Source organism: Archocentrus centrarchus, chromosome 12 (assembly GCF_007364275.1).
Source record: "Archocentrus centrarchus isolate MPI-CPG fArcCen1 chromosome 12, fArcCen1, whole genome shotgun sequence".
Classification (NCBI taxonomy): domain Eukaryota; kingdom Metazoa; phylum Chordata; class Actinopteri; order Cichliformes; family Cichlidae; genus Archocentrus; species Archocentrus centrarchus.
In genome coordinates this window covers 10680791-10704994 of record NC_044357.1, presented here as the reverse complement: position 1 = coordinate 10704994, position 24204 = coordinate 10680791, and the positions used below count along the sequence as shown (strand labels likewise).

General features: G+C 39.7%; 2 protein-coding genes across 7 annotated transcripts; both read right to left on the bottom strand.

Moving 5' to 3' along the window:
* Positions 1 to 130: 130 nt before the first annotated feature.
* Positions 131 to 24143, bottom strand: git2b (G protein-coupled receptor kinase interacting ArfGAP 2b). 5 transcript variants are annotated; one of them, XM_030742195.1, is made up of 21 exons: positions 23912 to 24143; positions 23197 to 23330; positions 22939 to 23051; positions 21586 to 21691; positions 18806 to 18892; positions 18589 to 18719; positions 16451 to 16545; positions 15777 to 15822; positions 15641 to 15646; positions 15486 to 15537; positions 15304 to 15376; positions 15104 to 15201; positions 14889 to 15000; positions 14311 to 14462; positions 14057 to 14209; positions 12242 to 12451; positions 11993 to 12082; positions 11325 to 11407; positions 6922 to 7077; positions 5119 to 5182; positions 131 to 3320 (listed from the first exon to the last, which is right to left on the bottom strand). In XM_030742195.1, exons 1-21 carry the CDS (start codon positions 23961 to 23963, stop codon positions 3111 to 3113), a joined length of 2223 nt encoding a protein of 740 aa, XP_030598055.1. In that variant the 5' UTR covers positions 23964 to 24143; the 3' UTR covers positions 131 to 3110. The 5 variants fall into 5 exon arrangements, with proteins under 5 accessions (XP_030598055.1, XP_030598057.1, XP_030598056.1 ...); XM_030742197.1 differs by lacking the exon at positions 11993 to 12082; XM_030742196.1 differs by lacking the exon at positions 15641 to 15646.
* Positions 8641 to 11196, bottom strand: LOC115789036 (piggyBac transposable element-derived protein 3-like). 2 transcript variants are annotated; one of them, XM_030742200.1, is made up of 3 exons: positions 11017 to 11196; positions 9797 to 10495; positions 8641 to 9703 (listed from the first exon to the last, which is right to left on the bottom strand). In XM_030742200.1, exons 2-3 carry the CDS (start codon positions 10378 to 10380, stop codon positions 8878 to 8880), a joined length of 1410 nt encoding a protein of 469 aa, XP_030598060.1. In that variant the 5' UTR covers positions 10381 to 10495; positions 11017 to 11196; the 3' UTR covers positions 8641 to 8877. The 2 variants fall into 2 exon arrangements, with proteins under 2 accessions (XP_030598060.1, XP_030598061.1); XM_030742201.1 differs by lacking the exon at positions 11017 to 11196 and adding an exon at positions 10607 to 10950.
* Positions 24144 to 24204: the final 61 nt, after the last annotated feature.

Below are 24204 nucleotides of genomic sequence, written 5' to 3'. Positions count from 1 at the left end.
GGTGGAGGAAGCGCGACCGGCCCCTATCACCGCTTTCGCTCTTCACCAACAGGTGGGAAATAATTCACCACCGTGCTCTAAACATGTGGCTTGTCCACAACACACAAACACAAATAAAACGAGAAGTAGATGAGGTATGAGTTAGACTTTATTATACCTAAGGCAGGGATTGATTTCAACCACAGGTAGGACAGGTTTTAAGTTACAGGGAGTTAAATGACAGGTTTGCCTCCAGGGTGGAAGTAACTGAATACGTGCATTATTAAGTCAGTAGTTTGTGTGCTGTTAAAAAAAAAAAAAAGGAAAAAAAAAAGTGGCACACAGGCTAAAAAAAGCCATACTTTCGCTTTGATACTGGAATAGGTTTTAATACAGAGTGCTTAAATTGCATTGTGCGTTAAATTTAGCGTCATTTTCAAGGCCGAAACAGGATATCTGGTCTAAAATCAAGTGCTGGTTTTTAAAAGATGAATGGCAGTGATATTTCCCAAAAATAGCCTCATTCGGTAAGATTTAACAACCTGCATCGTCTTCCTTTAAGACAGGGGTGTCAAACATACAACCCGGGGGCCAGAACCAGCCGCCAAAGGGTCTAATCAGGTCCACTTAGGAAAATGTGAAAACGCACTTTTAACACTATTTTCATCAGTTTTATAGTCTTCTTAATAACAAAGATATCACTCATGGCCTGCCATACTTAATACAAAAACTATTAAAAGACAAAAACTGTTTGTTTTTTTTGTTTTTTAAATACTTAGTATTCCATTAAATGCCGGTTTCAGTTTTTTTTCTACTATTGACTGTCAAATTTCCTATTTTTACAGTGGCTCCTGACTAAAAATGGCACATTTTCTGTGAATTAACAGAAAATGCCAGTTTTTAATTGCAGGTCAAAGTCCGGATAATGAGCCATCAGTGTTTTTTTTCTGTAATTATGCATTTATTTATTTAAGCGTCTGCCCAGAGAGCTGTGCTGATGAGTTTCTCTGATTTACAATTCTTTATAATGTAGTAAAACTGAGACATACTATTAAAATTGCACATATCTTTCTTGGTGTACTGGTTTACATATTAACCCAACAAGCAAAATATCCCCAATTTGATCCTGGGAAGAGACACAAATCCCTTAGGGATTGCATCAGGAAGGACATCCGGCATCTGCCAAAATCAAACATATGGCGCTACCCGCTGTGGCGACCCCTTGTGAATAAGGGAGTATCCGAAAGTAGCAGCAGCAGTTTCTTAAAGTATCTCAGGCAGGTCATCATCAGTCTTGTAATTGGATGGTTTATTAAATGCATAATTTAGGAGTTTATGTGGCCCACAGACTAAAACGAGTTTGACACCCCTGCTTTGGAACCTTAAGTGGAATAAAACTAAAATCTAAGTAATTACTCTCAAGGTATTAAGAAAATTCAAAGTGATCTCCATGACATGAACAAACCTCTGGATCATGAGATGCGAGTGAAAACTATAGCATACAGTAAGTGGACCTTGACAAATGGTTTAATATTTTTGGCAAAAATTAATCTAAGAAGACTTAAGAAACAAGAGATCAACAGTGTATTCATGCACACTGAAGATGCCTTAAGGATGTTTTTAATGTCTTTTTAATCCTCAACCAGCCACCTAAGAAAGCAGTTTTAGATAGAAATGAAATGGTTACAGCTGAAGAGGCTCCTTAGACTTAACTCTTCTGCACTGTGATTTTCTTTAACACATTCTAACAGGTAGTCCTATTTAAGTAACTGAAATAATGATAAATAAATTTTTGTCTTTATCTAGCACCAATTACATTACACTTTACATTGCACGGTAACGACGCTACAATACGACAAGAGTGCGACCCGGCTGTCCACCTGTGCAGCGTATTTCGGTTCTCCTTCCACCCCTGGTTCAAACACATCTGGCTCACAATGAGTGTCACATTAGACCCACATTCTACAACAGGTATTCTAGAACTGAGGGTACAGTTACATTATCATTGACTGTAAGCCATGGCAGTACATATTTGACCACAGGAAGCATCTAAAACACTGGAGTTACAACACCACACTAAAATAAACAGATCACACATTTCCTATAACTAACTGCCAGCTGAGACATCCCAGACCTCAGAACAAAACGTTAGCCTGCGTGGAGCATCATGTTAAACCAAAGCTTATGAAAATAAACGCTGACATTTTCTTAGAGGTATGACATACAATTTATAAATAGAATAGCATTTGGATTATTCTGATAAAGAATTACATGGATACATACATCTTACATATTTGCATAATTGCTAGTAAAATTGATTCAAAATGTATTTCACACAGGCCACTGAGGCCATCGCTTACGCACACACACACGCCCGCACACGCACAGAACATCAAAAGTATGGCTGTAACATTATAACTCCAAAAAACCAAAAAAAAAACCTATTGATAGTTTACTTATGAACACATTTTCAACCAGCAGATGGACTGAAACTGCTGGAGCTGCTGGATGGACTGAAACTCTGCACACTTTCACACAGTGCTCAATATACTGAAGCTGCTTTTATAATCACAGTTGGCTTACTAAACAAACATTTGAACTGTAAGCAAGCGACACCACAATGATTCAAGATTAAAATACTGTCATTGCCTCCTAAAAGAAAAAAAAAAACATCTATGTAACTGGAGTAGTTCATCTGTTCTCATCCTTGTTGCTAGGTAAGATTTTTGGTCCTCTCTGAGTACCAGAAAGTAGACCTCAAGGAGCACAACTAATGACCCATGGTGTCCTCTAAAATACTACAGAGGAATGTAAAAGTGTTTGCTTTTATATGCACAGGCAACAGTACACTTCTGGAAACTGAATAGATCAACTCTGTGAGGTAAAGAACAGTTAGTTTTTTTCCCCTGCGTTTGTATATGTTTTTATTACTATGGTATAAAAACAAAATAAATATAGCTGTTGATTGATCCATGATTTTGCATGTTATCTATTTTCCCCCCTCGATCTCCAGGAATGTATCCAAAAGCTTACACCGATTTAATAAGGGAAAAATGAAAAAAGGAAAACACTGATTAACATCATTTATATGCTGTACGTTTGGTGCATCAGGAACATTTTTTGGAATTTAGTTAGTTGTTGTTTTCTTTGGTTGTCACAGTAACGAGTTGTTTGGCAGCTTTGGCTATGTCATAGGCGCACTGAATGACCTGCTGAGTGACCAGCTGGATGTCCGATGGGCCGAGGCTGTGTTCTGCGGCCTTCTGGCACTCTCCGTGAAGCCGGCTAGCGCTCGAAGTCAGCAGACACAGAGACCCTCGCACAGTCTCTGAGGACGGCCTCTGAAGGAGGGAGGGAATAAAGATGATCATCTGATAAGGGAAAGTGTCTAAAATATGAAAGCATTCATAATGGCTCAATGTGCTGAACAGGTACTGGATTTGTGTGCAACAGAAGTATTTTAACAGTGAGGCCAGTCCCTTTATTTTTTCTGTAGGCTGAAAACATTTGGGTTGGACATAAATAAAAATCAATATGAGAAAGTAGATCAAGCACTCAGCTTTTATTTCCAAATATTTACATTTGGACCTGATACAGTTCAGAAGATAGCACCTTTTGTCTGAAGCCACCCATTTTTCTTGTGAGCAAAAGTATTGGAACATGTGACTGACAGGTGTGTTTTGTTGCCCAGGTGTGTCCTGTTACATCGATTATTCAAACAATAAATAGTGCTGAATGTCTATGCTCAGTTTCAGATTCTGGTTTTGCCTGTGCAGACTGTGCATTTATAGTTAGAGGAGTAACCAACGTGATAACCAGAGAGCTGTCTGTGGGTGAAAAACAAGCAACTGTGAAGCTGAGAGAAGACGGAAAATCAATTAGAGACATTGCACAAACATTGGCCATAACTAGAACAACCGTTTGGAACATCCTGAAGAAGAAAGTCCTTACTGTTGTACTGAGTAACAGATGACAAACAGGCAGACCAAGGAAAACAACAGAAGGTGACGGCAGAAACATTATAAATGCTGTACAGAAAGACACTAAAACAAGTGTTAGTGACATCAGCAACAACCTCCAGAGGGCAGTGTGAAAGTATCACAATCTAGTGTTTGCAGAAGACTTCATGAACAAAAGTACCTAGACTTCACTAGAAGATGCAAACCACTAATTAGAAAGAAGAACAGGAAGACCAGGCTGGAATTTGCCAAAATGTACAGAGACAAGCCTCAGAAATTCTGGGACAAAATTTTATGAACTGATGAGACAAAGATGAACCTTTACCAAGGTGACGGAAAGGCTAAAGTTTGGAGAAAGAAAGGATCTGCTCATGATCCCAAACACACGAGCTCATCTGTGAAGCACAGTGGAGGTAACAATGCAAAAGTTAGTGGGAGAGTAGGTTACAGGCTCGATGCAGTTAGTGGCAACTAAATATTACGTCTTATTCACTTTAATCTATTTTAAGTGTATCTTTTCCAATACTTTTGTTCACAAGAAAAATGGATCGCTCAGACAAAAGGTGCTACTTTCTGGACTGTGTATCAGATCCAGATGTAAACACTTGGAAATAAAAGCCAAGATGTTGAACTTTTGACCCATATTGATTTTTTTTTTTTATGTCAAACCCAAATGTTTTTAGTCTACAGCAAAAATAAAGGGATTGGCCTCACTGTTCTAGTACTTGTAGATGGTAAACAAAGGTCTAATCTGAGTAATGGAACAAACAAGTCCCACCTATCTAGACAAAGGGTTTTAATCTGTTTTCACACATGTACTGCAACTCTGGACTTTTCCTGGCATTGTCCAGCAAAGCTATAAGAACAAAATGTCAGATCTGGTCAGATCAAACATTAAACACTCTTTACTCTGTTGGGTCTCCAGTACAAAGTCTGTGTGATGCGAGAATATATGAAGTTCTGACCAGGCAGCACCATCAAAGAGAATTTGGCCTAAGAAAGATTATGTCCTGCAGTGTGCTGCACGTAAGAAAATACAGCTCCTGACAATTTCCTGACCTTATTCTCCAGACATTTTCAGGAGTTCATGTGTGGAAACAGTTTCAGACTCCTTTCAGCTGTTTTCAAACAAAGCAAATCCCTCAACTCGACACTGAGCTGCTCAAGGGAGTCGTCTTACCTTGGGAAACAGGGCAGCCATCTCTGTCACGGCCATGCAGATTTTTTCAGAGCAAGGCAGAAAGCTGTAGAAGATAAAGACAAAAGGATGAATGGGTAAATCGACCACTCCTTTCTCTATTATTAGAAACACCAATGCACACTGCTTCCACAAACCTTTCTCCTAAAGATCAAAAAGAGCAACAGGGCGTAAGATTACATGTAACAACATTAACCACTATTTATTCTGACAGTCTATTAGACATTTAATCTACTGCCTGGATCAGCAGCACAGTTTTTTTTTTTCAATTGAGTAATAATCAATACTCAACATAACGAGCTTGGGTGAAATAACTTTTATAAGTGGGATACTGGAAAAAAGGAAAAACTTGTATCCATGTCAAGGCTCACTGTATACTCGACCGAAAAGCAGTTGAACTGGCTAAAGAGCCCCCAGAGACCAAGAAGCAAGCTCTGAAAGCGTGCATTAGGCCAGTGACATCTAGGAAAAGGAACAGTTCATAGCTTCCTGCTGGGTCTCATTTCCTTCAACCACAGCTTTAGATTTCTTTGTAAAGTGTCTATGAACTAGGAATGCCCCATGGTGACTAATTTACTTGTTGATTAAACCGGAATGAACAGAAAATCGGGCTTTTAGACTAATCTCAAAGTAAAAAACCTTAAGAATACACTAACAATAAACATCTCATGGACAAAGTAAAACACTGTTAGCAACACTACTGTGTGTGTGTGTTTTAGAACCACTTGAAATCTTAAGCACATTTTTCAATAATCAAATCACATTTTAATGTTGCAGAAATGTGTTCACACAGACAATGCGTGCTTATTGTGCCCCAGCGTGATTAATGTTAGCAGTGCTAGTACCAGCAGCCTTCTTTTCTATGCAGACTTTGTTTACAAATTGCTTCGCGTGAGTGGTTGTGTGCCAGTAGCGCAGAATCAGGCTGATTCACACGGCTATCGTGCGTATTACTTTCCGCCGTGCTTGTTTACAACTTCCCATCACAGAGAGAGACAGTGGCTCTTGCTCATCAATAAAATATGAACTGATATTTTAACCAGCTAGTGTTTCTGGCACCGACCAGTGAGTGCAGCAACATTTAACCTCATAGGTGCTCACATCCCAACTACTGGAGCTAGACAGGAGACACTGTTAATCCAAAGATTTTTTGCACAGATTATGTAAACAACAACCTGCATCATTAGAAAAAGAAAGAAAATCAAGTAGCAATATGCAAATGTAAAAAAAGAAACAAACAAACAAGGTAAAATAATACACAAATAAATACAAAAAAACCCCCACTAACTCACTGTTGACTTGACAGGCCACGGGGATAATGTGATCTTGTGCTGTTTGTTTCCTTTTAGGTGCATTAACAGACCCCCAGACTCTCACAGAGGGCTCCTAAACCGGATACCAGGCTGACAAATCTGCAAATCCTGGTGTCTGAGACCAGAGTGCCGCTTGGTTTTCTACAATATGTGAGTAACTGTATTCACAATGCCACTCAGGTGCAAATAATGAGACTTTTAGTTCCTTAGGATGCAAGTCGGCATCATCCCGGCCCTGTATACAACTACTGAAAATCACTGACCTAGAAGCAACTGGGCCGCTTGCACTCTTTAATAAATCAGGCAGAATGATGGAAATACAAGCATGAAATATGAGCCAGATGAAATAAAAACCAAGGTTTACAGCACATGAGATGAGACAATGTTAGTTTTTAATAACTAAAAATATCTGTTTTTGAAATATAATTTGGCTTCTTTTGTCTATATTATTCATTCATGTTTAATACTGTACCTTTCATGTTTGGTCTCCTGGGCAGCTCTCAGAAGTTCCTGTATATTCTTAGTGATCTGCTCTGTCTTACAGATGACATCCTCCGTGCAAGGCAGGGCGGCATCTTCCTCACCCTCCTCCTCCTGTTGGGCTCCTTCAGAGGCTGCTAGAGGGCTTCTACAAGTAAAAACAAAGAACTGACAACTGATGTTCTTACAGGGGTGTTACATAAAGATTTCACCAAGCAATGAATTATACAACAAAGGTGGATCTTTGAATAGGATAATGAAATCAAGATGAAAACAAAAGTATCACACAGAGCCTTGACCTGAAAGTACCTCCTGGATGCCATGGTGAAACGAAGAGAGGGAAAAAAAAAAAGAAAAAAATCTGCTCTTGGATGCTGTATTATGGAGAAAACAAAAACACTTCTGGGGGAAAGCAACATGGGCAGCTTTTAGAGAAACTGTCTGATTCCAGGCTAAAGACAGTCAAGCTTATCAAAGCTAAATGAGGGTAAATTACACAGGAAAGTTTTGTATCTGTGATCTGTAGCAAGGCCAGACTCCTCGACAGACTTCACTTGGGTGGTGAAGCTTTTGATTGGTACTCCATATTTTGCAATTTATTGCAATTTTTTCATAATCTGAGGGAAAAATGCCATTTAGTAGTGGAAAATCCCCTCCCTCTTATTTTGACAGTTGAGTTCCTGTTAACCAGTTAGCTCCTACTCTCCCATTTCCCTCTGGGCAGGCTGACCGGGTCGCTGCTGTGGCAGTCCCAAGAAAGTAGTAGAACATTTTATAGCAAGCAAGTGGTATACCAAGGTTTACTGAGACAGCTACTGGTGACTGCAGTCCTTTAACCAGAACCTACGACAGGTGGAGAACTGGCTCATGTGCCTCTACAATGAACTCACCAAGGCTGCAGAACAGAACAAAGACTGCTACGGGCAGCTGCAGTTTAATGGAGCAAAAATCAGCTGGACTAGAGCTGATTATTAATTACTGTCGAAGTCCAGTATTATTTATTGATGCTTTTAATAAAGCCTGAGTGCACCTGATTTAGAGCAAGCACACATGCATGCACATACACACCCCATGTTCTAACTACCACCACAAATACAACCTAATTCTATGGGAAACCCCTGGATGTCCCCGTGATTTTGTAAATTTTTTATACATCTCAATTACAACAAACTTATTTTCATATTTTTGTTTTATTTCACATCTTTGCATGTGCTATTTTTCTTTAATATTAAGTCAATTTTGCTATCTAATAAAATACATAAATGTTTGAATTTGGAAACTGTATATTACCTCAGTGGACGGTGACAGGCAGGCTGTATGGCTCAAAGCATTTTTCTAAACACCTGCCAAAACAAATTTAACTCTGGCTTCCTTGTCTCCATTCATGTAACCTTTAACTCTGTAAGCTTCTGCTACATCAATATCATCATGTCTCAGACAAGAAATGGGGGGAAAAGCGTACCCATTTTTTAACCGTAACTCATACTTCTTCCATGTGCTTTGAACAGTTGGTATATAGAAAATGTGTTGCATGCACTACTTTCAAGAGCCAATAAGTAAATCCTGCAAAGTGATGTTCTATTTGTGATCAAACTGCACATCATTCTATACCTATACCCTCCTGAGACCCAGAGAAAAAAAAGTTTTTGAATTTCAATTTTTTTTTACACTACATGACTCTTTGGTGTGAAAAAACATCACTACAATTGAAAAAATTTCAAAACATGTTTTTATTTATTTTTTAGAGTATGTCCTTTGGAGAGGACATCGGGACTCTCTTGTGGCAAATATGAACACATTTCGAGGCATACATTTACCTCTGAACTCTGACAATCTTTAGTGCTGTAAATTTCAAATGGCTACACCATTCAAGCCAGTGGTTCAGATTTCCAGGGACCTCATTCAGCTTATCAAAAGCAAGCTGATTAGTGTAGTTTAATCAGGTGTGTTAGTTCTGTTTTGGTTTGTGGTAGTCCATAAAGCAGTTCTTCTTCTTTGAGATGCAGAGGTACATGTTGCATTTGATGCACTTTATGTAGGTTTTTCCAGTGCACCCTTCTGCTCTGCACCTGGAACTATTAGGATTGTCCATCATCTGTGGCAAATGGACAGCTCCATACTTTCTCACTTCCTTATCTGGCTGGGGCCTCCTTCTCTTCTGTGATGGAACGTACTCCTCATCATTCGACGCATCAGATTCAATTGGATTAGGTTGGCCTGACTGCCCCTGGGCAATCAGTTCCTCACCTAAGAGCAGTTTGAAGTCATGGTATTGGAGAGTTTTCTTCATAGGTCGTGCCAAAGCTTGGCTGTCTTCCTTATACTGTAACCAGGAGTTGGTGATAGCCAGATCGAAGAAGTGTAGGATTGTGCGTACAGTCCACTTCCTTGTGCGGTTAGCCATTCTATAAAAACTAAGCATTCTATCACACATATCAACCCCACCCATGTTGGTGTTGTACTCTGCCACCACTGCAGGTCTGGACACTTGAACATGCCTTTTGTCTTTCAGTGACCATCTGGTCCGGGTATCCTGGGGCTCTATTCCATGCACTGTTGATGCCATGAGTACAGGTTTATTGTCAACCCATTTTGTCACAGCCAGCTCAGGATGTTTCCTTGTCACCATTACAGAGGAGCCTCTTCCTTGTTTCAACAACTCTTTATCAGATGTAATGTTACAATCCTTTGGGAGTCTATTTTTCATCAATGTTCCACTTGCAGGCAGACCCATTTCTAGCAATTTATCCAGTAGTTTTATTGAGGTGAAATACCTAGACAGACAGACACAAACACAAAAAATAAAAAATAAGTGTCATTTGTTTACAGAGAATCATCATCAACAGCACCACAATTGACGTTTATACCTGTCAAAGTACAGGTGAGTTCCCCTGGGAATGGACTCAGTCAACCGAAGAACTGCATTTGCTCCTATTCCAAGTCCTGTGTCTCTGCCGACAAAGGTGTTTTTTCCTTGGTAGACTTCAAAATCCAATACAATTCCAGTTGGAGTAGCGAGAACAAACACCTTCAATCCGGTTGGATTTGGCTTGCCAGGAACGAATTGACGGACTGGACATCGACCAGTAAAGGGAATCATTTGTTCATCAATGGAAACATTTCCTGGCCTGGGTAGGTTTAGGCAACCTTGTTGCACCTTCTTCAAAAGTGGACTGACTCTCCAAAGCATATTGAGCTTCCTCTCTTCTTCAGTTACATCAAGATCATTAGTGATTTTCAAAGAACATCTGATCTTGAAAAAGCGATCCCTTGTCATCGACTCAGCAACTATTGGCACTCTTGTTTTTTTGGCCCAATACATTTTGATTTTTGGGTAACCAAGGCATGCCATGTACACTGAGACTCCAAACCAGGTCTTAATCTCCTCAGGTGTTGTATTCAGACTTGAGCCTGACACCTGAATCTGTCTCTGGTTTGTGCAAAAGGACATGTCCTCAAAAACTTTGTTGTCAATGTACTGCTCAAAGTATTTTGATGGTGGCCAGTCTACACGGTTTGGGGCAGTACAGACAACCTCTCCGGAGTCTTCCAGCACAGGCAGGAATCTTAAGAGACAGACAAATACATTAAATAATTATGTCCTCTAAAAGTGATAGTTCATCCAAAAAAATACTCTTATCTGTCTAAGCTTATCTACTCTTGTCTCAGAAGCCTACGTGTTAGTTTTGGTCCAAAGTGGGCGACGGGCCCGTGCATCCTCAACTTCACTCTCCTCTTCCTCACTTGATGCCTCATCCTCTGAACTCCCGACCTCAAAATCACTGTCAATCTGTCCCTCTTGGTCCTCCTCATCTGACAAATCTATGTCTGAGTCTCCATCAATAATCCTGTTTAGGATTTTCTCTGCCTCAGTCAGTGAGCTGATTTCTATTAAAACAGGTTAAAAAAATAAAAAGCAAATCCTGATGTCCTCTATGGAGGACACACATAAACAGGTTATGTTTTATCCCAACAAATAATTAAACTGCTCTGAAAATCCACCTAACTATTCCTTAGATGTTCATTTACTAGAAGCAATCTGAATATTAAACTCACAAAGCTCATAATTAGAAAATAATATACTTACCTTTCTTCTTTCGATAAAATGTGCTCACAGGGATGGCAGCCATTGTGAAGAATCAGAAAGAAAATTCCAGAAAAGCCCCACCCCCACACATGTCATATCATTGGAAAGCCCAGGATGTCCTCTCTAAGGACCAACAGGATTTAACACAGTGGCATGTATAGTTTCAGAGTTATGAACAAAAAACCTATGTACTCCACAGAGGACAAAAATGCATTGCTGGGTCTCAGGAGGATACAGAGAAAATGGTGTTTAAAATTAAATTTCAGAAATCTGTTTTAGTCTTCAAAATCAATAGAAGATGATCTCACCCACTCTCCTCCAGTTCAGAGTGATTGGGAGTCGCATCATAGTCATTCTCCAGCACTGTACTCTGCCCTTCCAGGCTACAGCCCTATAGGGACATCAGTGGATGAACATCAATCAAACGCAGAATATACTGTGTATGATTAAACAAAGTTATTATTGCGGAAAATGTGGCCACACAGAAATTAGAAACATGCAATTCTGAAATCAAAATAATGATATCATTATTAGACATCTCACTGTGAAGCACATGAAGAGAAAAAGGCAGGAACTATACAATCAAGTCATGTGGCGGAGCACAGCCGCACTGCCCAGGATGCGATTAGTAGACATGAAGGTATAAACTGAAGCCCTTCATCAGATGCTATCACTAAAAAGCACAATGTGATGAGCAGTTATATATCGTTCATGGATACTGGACTCAGCTGTCAAATTATTCAAGCAGCCTTCTCTGAAACAACATGTCAGCACTTTTGATGATGAGAAGCTGGGACTGTTCAGAAACTGAACTGTAGCAGAGGCACTGCGGTGCACACATGCAGGCAGGAGATGCTGAGAAAAGGCAGTTTATAGACACAGGTCAGGAGAGAGAAGACTGTGGGGTCAAAGAACGGGACAGTTTTCACCGTCCCCTGGGGCTGCTTCTGAGCCGCGGGAATTTGCAGTACTTAACCCTTCGAGATCTCTCATCCCACGACCAGGACAGGGAAGAGGGGAAGGTAGGGAGGGAGGAAGCAGCTGTCCCCAGAGGACCCCTACCAATCTAGAAAGGGGTCAAACCAAGTTGAGCATACTCTATTGAGATGCAATGAATGAATGAATGAATCTATCAATGAATCAATGAAAAACCAACACCAGCCCCAAGCCAGGCATCATCGTTTTGGGCAATTAAAAACGGGAACAGTGGTGCTTCTGTGCTTACATTGGAAGGGAAGGGTTGTAAAATGACTCCATCGTCAGGCCGAGCCGTGTCGACTCGGTGGGGGTACTGCCTTGGAGCAGAGCCCGTCTCATACATGGACATGGCACGGCCTCCGCGAGGTGGCTGTCGACCAAAGGGGCCCTGGAGGTGTTGCTGTCCGCTGGGGGTTTGCCATCGCAGTGTTGTGTTCTCTGTCTGCAGGGAGCTCAGCTGTAGAAAACACATCTTTCAATTTAACTCTTAACTGTGGGTTCATCTCCTCACAAAAGCTGGGCCAGGCATCAATAATAGAGTAGAAGCCAGAACAGCTAACAGGCCTCCAGGTGGGAAGCTATTCAGATAGGTTGAGCTCATCTCATCTCTGTTTTGGTTTCTCTTCAAGGTCCTTCCCACCAGAGAAGTCTTGTTTCCTTGACAAATGTTATGCTGACACTGTATGCTGATAAAAACACTCCCTGTACGACTCCGAGAAAGTGCCACAAAAGAGTTCGCCCTTATTTACACAAACGGTGCTTACACAGGCAGAAACACTAAGTAGGTATTATTATGTAAATAACCATATCAAGTCAACCATTAACAATATTGGACATACATGAGGTTAAGTTTAGAGGCATCAACAAAACACATCCGGGATTCTGATGAAGCACAAAGGGAACAGAGAGAGATCAGAAACAGCAGACTGTGCTGTCCCCAGTTAATGTTTCTGGATGCAACAATACAGAGGAAATGAATATTACCATTACCAATATAACCAATTTAGAGGCTAGTTGGCGTCTGTGTTAATAACTGCCTCTCATTTTCACTGTGCCATTAATTAAAGTTTGTATTGTTGCAAAAGGATGAAAGACAAGAAACAACTTACATCAGAAAATGCAGTAAAAGAGGCACAGTCTTTTGTATCATATGTCATGTTAGTATTGTAAGAACTTAGTAAGTACTGGCACAAAAAAAAAGCACTACTGTATGACAGCACGTTTTCTCTGCATATAAAGGTATCTTGGTTGGCTCTGCCTGGCTAATTTTCTCCTGAAGTGAGCGGTTAAGGAAACATGATTATTTCTTCAAAATACGTAGAACTGTAAAAATGTGCACGCCTGAATATCGCTGGGATAAGTAGGACTTTCGAAATAGCAAGAAATAAGGAAGTGAGTGATATGGCATGTCTGAAATAAATGTTTAAATTAGATAGTTGTGGGTTGTGGGTCTACATGCCAGGAACCTAACTTGCTGACATTTGTGTAATGGAAAAAAACTCGAGTTCATAATTCCAGTTACTTCTGCCACATTTAGGGGGTTCCTCACTGACGGCTGTAGTAAGCGTATATGTCTTTATAGGTCTGCATACAACTACAAATGTATGTGCTGTGGAAGTTGTACATATTGTAAACTTAAATTGAGGAACAGCAATAAGGCCTTAGGATAAAATAATAATTAGTGTAGTGAAAATATCTCCTATCATAGTGAAAGGTCCAGACAAAAAGTTTCCAGTTAGCATGTACCTCGGTTTTAGAGTCAAAACCAAACCAAAAAATACCCTCCAAAAAAACCCCATAAAGCAGAGCAGCATTTTTTGTATTTCATTTTGAGTAACGTACCAAATATATAAAACAGTTAACCCACTGATATTTTAGGACTACGTATTAGAGTCAAAAAAGCATTTAAGAGTAAAGACACTATTAAATACAATTCAAGGGGTAAGCTAACAGGTGTTATCTTTAAACAGCAACATTATGAAATTCATAACTAGAACAAGAAGCATCAGAGAGGATGTGAATGTGATATGTAAAGTGAGCTTTAGTTTGGGTCTTAGCTAACCTTGCTCTGCATCAACCGCAGCTCTTCACTAAGGTGACAGTTGACTTTGAGAAGCTGTTGTATTTTGGCTTCTGATGCAGTGAGGGCGCTCTTCACCTCCATAAATTCTTGTACTGTGATTGGTCCATCAGACAGGTCAGAAGACTCTGAGCTCTGCAGTGAAACATAAATACAGATGAAAGACAGAATTAATTAAATCTGTATTAAAAGTAAAGCATATTTCAAGGGAATAACAGACTCCACAAGACATTAACCTTGGTCCTTCCATCATTGCAGCTGTCCCCACATGTGGCCTCTTGGACTGGATCTTCATCTGATGCCACGCTGTCGTAATCTGGCTGGTCATTATCCTGGCTCTCACTGTTGTGGCGACTGTCGATTCCCTGAAGGATCAGCTCCACATTATCTGAAAGCAGACACCAAGATCAAAGGACTAGGGATCAAACAGGAGTGCTGGCTACAGGCAGCTGTTTCAGTCCCTTTTCATTTATTGAATCCAACACCCCGCACTCTTTATAGCGACCTCCTACAATCTTCCTTGGTCTGTTATAAGCTGCAGCATGCAGGACATTATTAAGCCCCAATTCACACATGGTTGAAATTTTAATTGTTGCCTGTATACTGTAGCTCTGTCTACATGTCAGTCCACATATGAAGCGCAAAGAAAACACTTCCTGCATTTTTATTTCCTACAACAAATTTAAGTTTCCCCCACTGATCGGGGCTTTTTAAAATAATCTTCTGTTCATATGCTAAGGAGCACATTTACTGCAAACATTTCCAAACATGGAATTTAACATGTGCTAAAAGAAAAACAGAAAATGTGTCATACCTTTGGGACTTTCACAAGAATTACCCCACTGCCTTCTTTTAGCATCTGTTAGGATATCGATGACCAGCGTGGCAAATTCATGAGCACTAAACCTTGCCAATTTCTGACGACCCTGAGAAAGCAAATGCATCAAAACCCATAAAGGAGTAAATCTACTATTCACACATAAAAATGAAGTTTTAATGGGGTTTGGGGGGGGTAGTTCCAGCACTTGCCTGGTTTCTGGTAGATGAGTACTCAGGATTGACGGGCAGAAAAGGCACAACTGTGGTGTCTGTTACAAGTGTGCTGTGGTTCTGAGTGGCCAGCCACACTGAAAAGAATAAAGATACAATAAAATTTAAACAAAACATTAAAAAAAAAAAAAAGCTTTATATAAACAATGTCTTTTTTTTTTAAACAATATCTTGTCAACCTGCATCCGTTTCTCTTCTGTCAACTTCATCATAAACGTCCATGGCCAGTTCTTCAAACTGATGGTTGCTTAGCTACAACACAGTAAAGCAGAATTTGTGGTTCAGTTTCTTAAAAAAATGAACTGCAAATCAATAAGAGGCGACACTGTGAATGTCGTGGGAATCAAATGGCACGTCTTACCGACTGTAATTTCTTCTTTGCAGCTTTTGCAAACTCTGACAAATCCAGGCTGCTGTGGACAGAAATTCACAAAGATTATTTTTCCTGCAGGAAAGAAGAAAAAAAAACTCCACACTCCCAAGAATAGAGGCTCATGGCAAAAGTAATAAACTTACTTATTTCTTATCCATCCAATGCAGCACGAAAAAAATAGGATTGTTAATGCATATAAAAGTAAACCCACATATACCCAATTACCAGATCACAATTCTCCAGCCAAGATACGAAGAAGATTAAAGCTTTAACCGTTACCTGTCTGCCATCTGAGGAATGATGAAGTGCTGCCCATTCCTGTGATCTGCAGCACAACAATGATAAAATACAGGATGGTTATCATAAAAGAGATAATGCTTCAAATATTTCCTAGCATAAACTTTTCAAACTGCTTATAAAACTTTTCATATGTTTTTTCTTTTTGGCAGCACAGTTGTAAGAGGTCCTTTATAATCCTGGTAATATGAATGTAATCCAAAATTTTTAACTCATAGGCTTTAATTTGATTGTAATTAGTTTCTAAGTTTGTATTCAGTTTGAGTGCTTCTGCACAATTTTTTTTTTTAAATATTCCACTCCTACAAAATAGAAGAATAGAAGAATGGAAGGAACAATACTTAATCAATATTTATTAAGTACTTAAAAGTATTACAGTCACCCAGTTCATTTACATTTTTCTGTTTTAAACATACTTTAGATTTTAAGTGTGTTTTTCTGTTATTATAGAAACAAAGAATATTTGTAGTGTAGGAAGTAACAGACTAGGATTGTCTAAAATATGTGCATTTTAATGTCATTTTTCATTAACATGAATGAACGCTATAATTAATTACATTAGAACATTTTAGAATATGCATCATATTTAAATAAAAAAAAAAAAAAAAAAAAAAAAGAGCATTTCTTTAATGCAAAGCTGCAGTTGCTGTACTTACCTGGTCTTCGACCACAAAGATAAAATGTTAGCCGGTCAGTGAGTTCATACTGGATCTCCACGAGTCTCTCCGCCAGCTCATGATGCCCAGCTTGTCTGAGGAGGTAAGGAATAAAAGGTCAAGTTTCACAAATATGTGACAGTACTACAGCTAAAAATATTATATAATGCCATACAATGTCAGCATCGGTTTTTAAGTAATGTATTTTCATGCCACCCCACTATTTTGAATGATTTTCAGGTTTTGTGAAAACTCTGAGTTTGTTAACCCTGAGATGAGGGAAACTCTGGGTTTTCCTGTTCACTTAAACCGAGTCAGTTACCAGGGTAACAGAGTCTGAATTAATCTGCTCTCTGGCAGGTTTTTCTTCAACAGACTCTTGAGTTTCTCTGCAACCTCTCACCTCCTGCACTTGAACTAGCTGTCTGACACTTGGTTTAATTTCCTCATTTTTACAGCCAAGATTAAACCACAGCGTGGAGCGCATTAAGCTGCAGCAGTTTATGTCTTCACAGACATTATTATCCCATGTTATCTTTTTGTTTCTTATATTTAGCATGACCACTTTGATAATCAATCTCTCATTGATGTAATAAGCAGAGTTAAAGATCACTGGACATGACAGATTTATTATTGGCTCTGCATTTAAAAAAAAGAAAAAAAATTAACATCCTTCCAGCTCTGTGACTGTGGACAGTAAAGCAGCTGCCAGGTTGGCTGCCAATTAGTCTGCACTGAAATATTTACATACTGTTACTGTACTAATCACTGTTTAAATAGTGATCAATGAATAATGTTATCTTGCAATCTGTTGCACTAATGGAAAAGGCCTCACACTGCTAACATTATGTTGGAGATGTGCAGATTTCTGAGTGAAGTTGAGTCTTAAATGGCCTTTAGATTCTAAAGTTTTGGACAACATGAAGCTTAAAGTGAGATTTTGAATTCATGCTGAAGATATTCAGCGCTGCAGCATACCGATGCTACGTCATCGCAAATCACCGATGTCATTTGGACACGTCCATCGACCCCACAGGGTTAAGTAGATGCCTAAAAAGCCTATCCCAGCTGACACAGGGCGAGAGGTAGGGTGTACCCTGTACAGGTCGCCACTCTGTCAAAATTTAGATCTTTATTTACTTGTTGCCCAGATGAATCACAGTATCAGAGCTCCATTGCTGACACTTGGAGTGATTTATAATATTTATATGTAATGAAGATATTGTCCACAGCATATTTATTTGGTATCTTTTGGTAAACTATACATAATAACTAACAAATTACAACAAAATACAGAGAGCTACACTACATATTCATCTTTAGCAGGAGGTTTTCCTTTTCATTACTTAATCTAAATTCCAACTTACTCTAAACTAGTTGCAAAAAGTTGAGTCATTTCACATACTGCACAGCTAAATTGCTCCTCTCCCTTTCCTCGGCTATGTCATTGAATTAGTCAGACTCAGATATAAAGACACCTTTTGTCTGAGTCTAGTATTATACAAGGCATGTTAAATATTTTAGCCATTTCAGCTGGTGACAATGCCCCCCTCCTCCCCATTTCCGGATTTGTTTATCATTTTCTGCTGTTTACTGCAGGTTACTTTCTGTCACTTGGCTTTTAAGTGTCAGTCCAACATTTCAATGTTTCAACACATACAGCAAGAGCACATCTTTTTTTTTTTTTTTCTTTCTGTGTGCTTGTGTATTTTTGCATCTTCCTCTCATGTGCATCATTTCCTGTAAGCTGGACTGTAAGCCTGCAACAGCACTACAGATTACACACAGGAACTACAATTTTGCAATGCCAAAAACTGTTGTCCAGTTTTTGGTTTTTTCTATATAACACACATTGCACTACAGAGCTAATTTTCACATGCATTTTGAAGCAAAATCAGTGGTAAACATGTCAAAATGCCTGCTGGGAAAAATGTCTATTAGAGACAGAAGTGGCTCCTGAATTTGCTTAACTGTGACACAGAATCCATTTAAGTGCTTGAAAACAGGATGCAGCTTAAAAGTGGAACTTCTAAATTTATGTAGTGGCAATAACGTCATCAAGTATCAATATAACAAAAAAAAAATCCTTTACCAGAACATGTGAAGGCATTCAAATAAAACTATAGGCCCTATTTTACCTTGCATAATCAATGGGGGTGTTTCCACTGGAGTCCAGCGCTCCAGGATCAGCTCCATAAACTGCCAACAGTTCTGCTTGTAATATTTGACCTGCTTTTGCTGCTATGTGTAGTGGGGTGTTTCCTTTCTCCTGTTATTTGGGAAAAAAAAAAAAAAAAAACAGTGATTAATCACTAGCATCATCATGCTTATTCATGTTTATTCCACTGAACTTACCGGATGAAAGAAGTTAGCCTGTGCTCCTAAAGATAAGAGCCTAAGGCAGGTCTCCAGGTTCCCAGTCCGGACACTGGAATGGAGTTGCTGTAAGACATTTGACAAGCACTTTGTTTGAAATCGATTACGACTGATAATGAAGACAGCGGCATATATATTGATACCAGGATTTCTTTTCCCGAATTGGACCTGGGGATACCTGGTTTCTGGGCAGCTGTTCAGGCCCTAGTAAGGCTGCCTATGAGGGATGCAGAAACAGTACAAACTCAATCAGACTCAGTAGAGCTGAATCGAAATGGATTATATCTGGAGGAGTGTTGGAGTCTCTGTTCTGTGTGGCGGAGTAGAACCAAATTCAGATTATTGGACTGCTGAGAGGTAACCAGAAAACTGTAAGGTCTGTCAGCAAATAGTTATGACGGCCTGAACCAAAACAATTGCAGTATTTGGAATTTGGCTCCCAGACGGCCTTGGATGGCTGTCTATCTAAATCGCCTCTTGGAGATGTTATGTAAACAGATGCTCTTCAACCCCGCCCCGTGTTGTGACCTGTATGAACTGGTATCCTGCCAACCAAGGCTGACTATACCATCTTATCAAACATTATCATGAACTGTTAGTCTGGAAGCTGTGTGGCCATCACAGCATCCTGCTCGTCTCCTCTGGCAGCCCCTCCCCTACCCACCCTAGTGCTCTCCAGGCTTTAAATGTGCTACTGCTTTGCTGAGGTGTTTTTTTGGAACCTCGTAAGGTGTTCATAATGAACACAGTACGAGATGATTTTTTTTTTTTAACCTACCTATCCCAGTGTATCTCTTTCTGTTTTCCTGCTAAAGGTAGAGCCGGCAAAATGGCTGCATGACCTCAGACACCTGTCCCCCCTGTTTGTTTCTGTGTTTGTATCTCTCTTGGATGGGTGTTGTGGAACGCAAATTTCATTATATGTTTACATATAATAACAATAAAGTCTTCTTGAATCTTGAATCAGTGTGTAGGCTTTAGATTTTCTTCTAACTGTGAGACAATCCGTTAACGCATTGGAAATATATACCAGGTCATCTCTTTTTTAATGCAATCTTCTGCTGAGATATTACATATCACCACCAACCACAACTCCATACATGATGCCTCCCCAACAGTCTCAACAAAACCTAAAACCCCAGTTGGAGACAACAAGTATCAAGCTAGTTTTCTCTGTTAAGCATGAAATACTAATTAAAAATCTCTAAATAACATTTAAAAAACAGTAAACTGCAACACTGTTGCAAGTAAGATGAGAGATTAATGCAACAGAAAAATGGTAATCGGGTGATTTAGCGCACAGAGCGGTAAAATAAACATTATAATTCAGTTTAATTGAATTATTTGATCACTGAGTGCACGCTCCGTGCTGTTTCTTTCTCGTGTGATGGCTGCACATTTGCGCTCTGAAACTTTAAACTGGATACAATTAAACATTAAATGTTATTGTCCCACAGCCTAATAAAGGAGATGTGAAAATTGCTTTAGTTTGTCAGCAAATCAAAGTGAAATTAATTTTATTGATTGAACAGGTACTCGTAGTGTGTATTCTGTGTTCTAGTAGCTGCACTTCCACCACTGTAAAACAGACTTAGCAGCAGATTCAAATCAAGTATAAAAACATTTAGACATTTTCTGCATCACCAAATGAATGCATGCACATTCCCGTGATATGTGATGTACAGTTAGCGCTTCATTCAGCGGTTTTAGTGAGGTACAGCTTAACAACTTGCAGATATAAAGAACATTTCCCCAGCAGAGAAAGTATATTGCACACAAAACATGCTGTAAATAAAAGAATCAGTGAAATCAATGCACTTCGAGACAACTTAAAACCAAAACTTAGAACATAACCTCCTCCCAACCAGATTGTGTTCAACAGTTACCACAGTGATTCAAATAAAATCAGAGCCACATTTGTGACACAGTCATGCTAAGTCATTAATCTTGCTTCACAGTAAATGGGCTGGGACTTAAATAACGCTTTTCTACTCTACTTGAGCACGCAGCACATTTTACAACATGCCTCATTCACCCAATCACACCCCCTTCATACAAGCACTTTTTTGACATCCACACTCAAATGAACACATCAGAGAGCAACCTGGGGTTCAGTATCTTGCCCAAGGACACTCTGGCATGCAGACTGGATCACCTTCCAATTAATAGGTGACCTCCTCTACCTCCTGAGCTACAGCCACCCCTCGGTCTTCAAATTCCCCAGAACCTAATCCAATCAATTACCCACAGGTTTGCTCTATACAGACAGCACCCAACAATCCCTCAGACACCAAAGAGAGATAACTTCCTCCACAGTATCCTCCCATCATGGTATGGCATGTCCATGCTCCATACCCCCGATGATTCAGAGCCATTTTGGTGACACAAGGTGGGACCTACTTAATAATATTGGTCAGGTAGTTATAATGTTGCTGCAAATCCAGATAGGCCAGGTTAAGTCCTAGCATGACCAATATGAAATATATCAGTGGCATTGTGCCATAGCAGCAACAAATACTTTTATTAATCTATAAATAGAAAAAGCATGCCTGAATTTTACAGGAACTGCTCAGATATCAACATTAACAATCAACCACACTTGCCATAATACAAAAAGCTAATAAAAGCAACTTGTGATTTTCTTAAAATGAATATCTGGCCTTTTATTGCACATTGTCAGAGCTGTCTCTAAGAGTTTTTTTTTTTTAATAATGCAGTTACAGGAGGAATGTAACTGCATTAGAGGAGCAAATTCTCACCTTGCTGAGGTCTTTTGCAGTCACACTATCATCCTCCCGACAAGGCATCCGATGGACGTACGCCAACATCTGATATTTTGCCTTGATGAACTCTGTCTTATTAGGACTGGAAACAACAAGAGACTCTCACAATCTCAAAATACAGACCTTAATTACACATTTTCAAGTGATCATATTAATGTTTCTCTTTGTTTATGATTAAGACAAACACTAACATGAAATTAACACTTAAATTGGAAAAAATAAATGAACTGCAGATCTGAATATGCAGCATTACACTGTTATATAAACCACCATACCACCACAACAGTAGATTTGTCTGGCTGTCAGATAAGCCAAGAATGCAAATTAATTCACATCCTAACTCCAGCGTATCTATGTTGTGATGTCTGTGCAGATAGGAAAGAACAGTTTGCTTGACTAGTGGGGAAACTAAAAGCAAAGTAGAATTTTCTTATTCCCAACAATGGGCACTAATGATAGATTACATCCTTATGTTGTGAATGAAGTGGAACAGAAATGGAAGGAGCTCAAGCGTCAGTAATTAACCACTAAGCAACATTCGCTCCAGCAGAATTCCCCCACAGTTCCAGCGGCTTTAAAACACCTGGAAGCAAACGTTTTAAACGACACCTTAAGGAGCGAAATTTTGCCTGTTTCCAGTTAAAAATGCTGTGTAACCGAGGTCCTTAAAAGGCTCTTGGGTCTCTGGGAAAGTTTCTGTTGTGGAGACCTTATAAAATAGCATCCATCTCAGAAATTGCATTTGGGAACTTGTTATGTGTAAGTGTTTGCTCTGAGTGTGAGGGTCAGACACGGCACTGCTGTGCTTACATGTGGCTGACTGTTTATCTTTACTCCCTGAGCTACACATCAGGCTGACGCGGTGTTTATAACAGGCTTTACTACATCAAATCTCTTTGCTTTGCAGATTTTGTTTTTGTTGTATTATGTCTTCTAGGGGATAGGGAATCCTACTCATGAAAAGCATTCCCAATAAAGGAATTACTTTTCTAAAATTCAGTTTGCTGCATGATCACACAGCTGATGAATTTAGACCATATTACAAACATGATCTGGACGCTGCTCATTCCATTAAGCTGAATGTTCATTTTGCTCTGTATTTTCTAACCTCCTTGTCAGTTGATCAAGTAAGTTCTGCAAGTAAGTTAAGACTGACTTGTCCGTGAGTGACATTCATGGTACAGTGGGCAGATAAAGCATGATCACTGACCGTAGTCAAAAAAATCTATTTTGCCAATAAAGTTTTATATGAAAGTGCAAGCAAGCACACCAAAAATCAGCAGTGACATATCAAAATCCTTTTTTTAAAAAAAAAAAAACAACACTTACTGCACTCTGTCCTGTGGGTTGGCTTTGCGCTTCCCACTCACTGAAGAGGAAGGATCCAAAAGGCTGTGCTCCCATATGGAATTTGCTCCATTCCCATACAGTGTTTGAACCATCTGAAACAAGACAGCACATTAACATTTCAGCAAAAGAAAATATATTTGCTTTATACCAATACGATTCCTAATCAAATATACATATATTGTACTCATTTGCATTTTTATGTTGGATTTATGGGGGATCGTAGCCCTGCTTCCCCACCTGCAGCTGTGAGGACGGCCACGGAGAATGAGTCAGATGTCGGACTTGAGAGCTGTGTCGCCCAAGACCGCGATGGATGCTGCAGCACTCATCGCAGATCAACACACCCCTGTTAACAGAGGCCCAGCGAGGCTCTGCAATACAGATACAGTGCTTGTTAACGCATGAGTCTAATGTTTGGTGAATAAGGTAACAGACAGCCTTAACCCGGAGCACTAACTGGCTCCAACCATAAGAAGATATTCGCTGACTGACATTAAGACATGACTGCTTCAGGTAAGGTGCTTCCCACAAGTCTTGAGCACAATAAAGAAACGTTTTTACAAGTATAAACAGTCATTATGCGACATTACTTATCATCAGTAAGTTAGCATAGTCTTGTTGACCAGTCTAATTTATTCAATTAAGCTCTGCCACCTTTAATACACGACTAACCTTACCGTAACCCAGCATTCAATATAGTCAAGCAACTAGTTCAGAATCAGACAGGTTAATGTGATTCCACAGGCACGACTTCAAACAACTAACATTCCCGTGATGAAAAAAAATGCTACTGCAACAGTTAGAAATCCAACTATGTGCTAACTGATTGTTGCCAGTGCCGTCAAACCAACATTAACTAGGTAGGCTAACCGGACACTGTGATAACTTAAGAGTGGGGGCTAGCTGGTTAGCTGGGCAGCTAACGTTAAAGCTAGCTTGTCTGGCATCGTACCCGGAGCACTGCAATCAGCGCAGACCTCTCTGCTTCGCACTCGCTTTGACATCCCTTAGACCAAATCCTTCGAGTCCAGGAGGAGCAAATATTTGATAGTTACGTTACAAAACAGCAACTCAGAGATAAGACGGGATAGTCCGCCCCGGCAGATTGTATTTCACACTTTTAGCGACCGTAGCCGTCAGCCCTCCCCTCCTTCTGCTGAACAAAGCCGTGGCCCATTCCAACACTCACACTGCCTCCTCCGCGCCCCCTAGGCTGCTTCCTTTCTTGTTTCCTTCAGTGTCTTC